Source organism: Microcaecilia unicolor, chromosome 9, assembly GCF_901765095.1.
Source record: "Microcaecilia unicolor chromosome 9, aMicUni1.1, whole genome shotgun sequence".
In the NCBI taxonomy this organism is placed as follows: Eukaryota; Metazoa; Chordata; class Amphibia; order Gymnophiona; family Siphonopidae; genus Microcaecilia; species Microcaecilia unicolor.
This window is the reverse complement of record NC_044039.1, coordinates 174,696,531-174,700,371: the sequence shown is the minus strand read 5'-3', so window position 1 is coordinate 174,700,371 and position 3,841 is coordinate 174,696,531. Positions and strand designations below refer to the sequence as shown.

The 3,841-nt window shown below is 49.5% G+C and overlaps 1 protein-coding gene across 1 annotated transcript; it reads left to right on the top strand.

Moving 5' to 3' along the window:
* Positions 1 to 1,043: 1,043 nt before the first annotated feature.
* On the top strand, positions 1,044 to 2,751 carry GPR135 (G protein-coupled receptor 135). Its single transcript, XM_030213939.1, has one exon. It carries the CDS (start codon positions 1,156 to 1,158, stop codon positions 2,527 to 2,529), a length of 1,374 nt encoding a protein of 457 aa, XP_030069799.1. The 5' UTR covers positions 1,044 to 1,155; the 3' UTR covers positions 2,530 to 2,751.
* Positions 2,752 to 3,841: the final 1,090 nt, after the last annotated feature.

Sequence of the window (3,841 nt, the reverse complement as noted above, 5' to 3'; positions counted from 1 at the left end):
CTGTAGGAACTGAGGTCACATGAGGGTAGTAATCCAATCACAATTCAGGAAAATTGAGACTAGTTCATTCTAATTGTTGAGCTGGGAGGTAAAGTTTGAACTGGTTCAGCTGGTCACATGTTTCTTATAGCAAGCAAGGTGCTCAGATAACACATGCAGGAATGTTCAGATCATCACATCAAAGATTAGTGGTGCTTGATTCATTATAGATAAGATTATGCGCAGTATTTTAGGGTCACTGTCTGGGAACCTCAGAATAGATACTCTGTCCTTGGGAGCACACAGACTCATTTGTTTGTCAACATGCAGAGCTGAACATCCAAGTCCCTATATTGGCTAGAAACAGACATATCCTGTACTTGGGCAATGGTTGTAATTATTTTATGCAACCCAAGTCTTTAACTATTAAGCTAAGCCACGTCATTCTTAATACTCTGTAGTGTGCTAGTATAAGTTGTTAGACACCTCTAGACTACTGGGAAGTGGTGCTACAGAGCATTCAGCATGTGGTAGCTTGTCATGTGTCACTGATTACATAGGTCAAAAGGCTCCTGGTCAACTTGCTTGCTCTGCTTATTAGTTCATATTCAAAATCCCTAATCATTCCATTTCCTAGGAGTAGCCTAGTGGTTAGTGCAGTGGACTTTGAGCCTGGGGAACTGAGTTGGATTCCCACTGCAGCTCCTTGTGACTCTGGACAAGATGCGGTGACTAGACCTGCGGTCACATCGAGCCATAAACGGGCATTATGATATTAGTTTTCTAATCTGTAAAGTCCTTGATATATTTGTGTGCACTACTAACTCAACCTGAGTAGCTGAGGCAGTGGCCAGTAAAGTGACTTGACCTACCTAAAACGAGTTCCTGCCCTCTCCTGTCTGAGTCCAGCTTCTTTGCCACTTAAGTGTCCCCCTGCCTTCTTGTCCTACTGTGGTAATAGAAGCTGCTGCGGTTGCCCTTAGCAACAGCTGTCTACGTCGCCAACTGTCCGAGTTCTCAGGAAGAGGGAGGAGGGGGATTAGACAATATAGCGAAGGGAGCCGCGGCGGCGGCTGTGGTGCGGCATTTCCCTTTCTCCGCACTCATCATCGCCGCACCACCGAGTGATGCCGCCGCCCCTCCCCGCCACCCTGCGCCCTGCCGTCACCGCGCTCGATGGAGCCGCAGGTGCACCTCTCTCTGCCGCCCAACCTGACGGAGCGCGCGCTGGAGCTGACCCCGAGCCCAGCCTTGTTCCACGCCGTACTGAGCGGCTTCACCCTGAGCGCTGCGGCGGCAGTGGCGGCCACCGCAGCCGGCAACCAGGACCGCGGCCCGGACCCGGAGGCCGGCAAGGTGTTGGTGGGAGGCGGCGGTGGCCTCGTGCACGGACTGGCCGTTGCATCGCAAGCGTTCGTGCTGCTCATCATCTTCCTGCTCTCCAGCCTGGGTAACTGCGCCGTCATCCTGGTGATCGTCAAGCACCGTCAGCTGCGCACAGTCACCAACGCCTTCATCCTGTCGCTGTCGCTCTCCGACCTGCTCACGGCGCTCCTCTGCCTGCCCTTCTCCTTCGTCATGCTCTTCAGCCGCGACGGCACCTGGCTCTTCGGCGACCGCTTCTGCTTCGCCAACGGCTTCTTCAACTCGTGCTTCGGCATCGTCTCCACGCTCACCATGACCCTCATCTCCTTCGACCGCTACTACGCCATCGTGCGGCAGCCACAGGAGAAGATCGGCCGCCGCCGGGCCCTGCAGCTCCTGGCCGCCGTCTGGCTGCTGGCCGTCGCCTTCTCGCTGCCCTGGTACCTGTTGGCGCAGCCGCCGCCCCCGCTCGCGCACAAGCGCGGCTTCTACCACTGCATGTACGTGTTCCACGCGGGCGCCTCGCGCCTCGGCCGCGCCTACAGCCTGGCACTGATCGTCCTCTGCTACCTGTTGCCCTTTGCCCTCATGTGCTTCTGCCACTACAACATCTGCAAGACAGTGCGCCTGTCCGAGATCCGCGTGCGCCCCGTCACCACCTACGCGCACCTGCTGCGCTTCTACAGCGAGATGCGCACCGCCACCACTGTGCTCATCATGATCGTCTTCATCATCTGCTGCTGGGGGCCTTACTGCGTGATGGGCATCGCGGCGGCCGCCGGCGGCTACCCCATTGGCCCCCTCATGGACACGGTGGCTATCTGGATGGCATGGGCCAACGGGGCCATCAACCCGCTCATTTATGCCATCAGGAACCCCAATATCTCTATGCTGCTGGGACGCAACAGGGAAGAGGGCTACCGGACTAGGAACTTAGCAGCCTACCTGTCCTCCCAGGGCCAAAGCCGGGAGACCACCGGGAGCCGGCCAGATCGGATCAGGGACCCATATGTCAATAAGCGTGGAGCTGGCAGCAGGATGTCCTCCTCCAGTCCTGCCAATGGAGGGGACATTGCGATGTGGGCATGCAAAAACCCAGCTGTGCTCTTTTGCCGGGATGGGCAGCCCGATACTGTCTCTGAGCCGGTAGTGGCCAAATCGGAAACAGCAGACACTAGCCTTTGATCGTGATTAATGACAGCACTTCAGAGACAGCAGGCAAGGCCCCCCCCTATAGGACGCTTTATGCCAAGCATTTGACATCAAGGGTACCAGAAATGCTCATACTGATGGCCCGATGCATTTATAAGGTCATTAAGGTGCAGCTAAGAGTTGTAGAAGACAAGCAGCCGTTCATACTGTTGTCCTTGGAAAGATAATGGAAACGTAACTGCTGTAGCAGTTCTGCAGAAGTGCCAACCAAAACAAGTTAAAAAGGGTTATTTGGTGCCGAAAAATGATCTGTGAAAGTTTTAGACTAAAAAAAAAAAATAGTATTACACTGTGAAAATGGAACATAGTGTGAATGGAAGATAGACTGGTGCTGACAATAATTTTGGGAATCTTTCTGGAAAGAGACAGGATTTTAGTTGTACCAGATTAGTATTTATTTTTTAATTTTCAGTTGATAGACAAATAATATTTTTAATAAAGTGTTATGGAAACTGTCATCCAAAAAAATGGAATTCAATATACTGTGAAAAAGGATACGAGCCGTGGAGGCTCATTTTCAAAGCACATAGACTTCCAAAGTCTATGTGCTTTGAAAATGAGCACCTTATAAGTGTCCTGGATCTCCAAGTTAGTTCTTTAATACAGCGACACATCTATTCAGATGTATTGTATTAATAAAGATGCCTGAAATGTACATTTCTTAAAAAGAGAATGACAATACATGTGCACTTTGAATTGCAAACAATTTAGAGTGTAAGAGTTTACAAGACTACCTAGTTTTCTTATTCTGTAATATTTGCAGGTTTGACAGTATTAATGAATTAGTCAACCACTGGTGTGTTCTACAGTCTTGAAATATCTGAGCCATTTTTAGGAGAATTCAGACTGGCAAGCATTGCCAGTATTAGGGGCCCTTTTACTAAGCTGCGGTAAAAAGTGGCATTAACACACCCTTTTGCAAGTCTTTCACGTGCGCTAAGGCCATTTTTATCGCAGCTAGAAAATGACTGATCTTCTATTTTTTGCATTGATGGTCATGTGCTAATTTAGCCATTACCACACAACCCTTAAAAATATTATTTTATTATTTTTATTTTATTTTCAGCACTTGATATATCCACAAGTTATCCCTGAGGCCACTATGGCTTACAATTTGTCTATTACAGGTATTTTGCACTGTCCCTAATGGGCTCACAATCAAAGGTATATATTGTACATATATATATGTATTCGTTCTTGAGCACTTACCAACACCTATTTTGTAGGCAGTAAGTTCTCACACGCTAACCCTGATCTAATTAGTTAGCATGTGGAAATGTAGCTC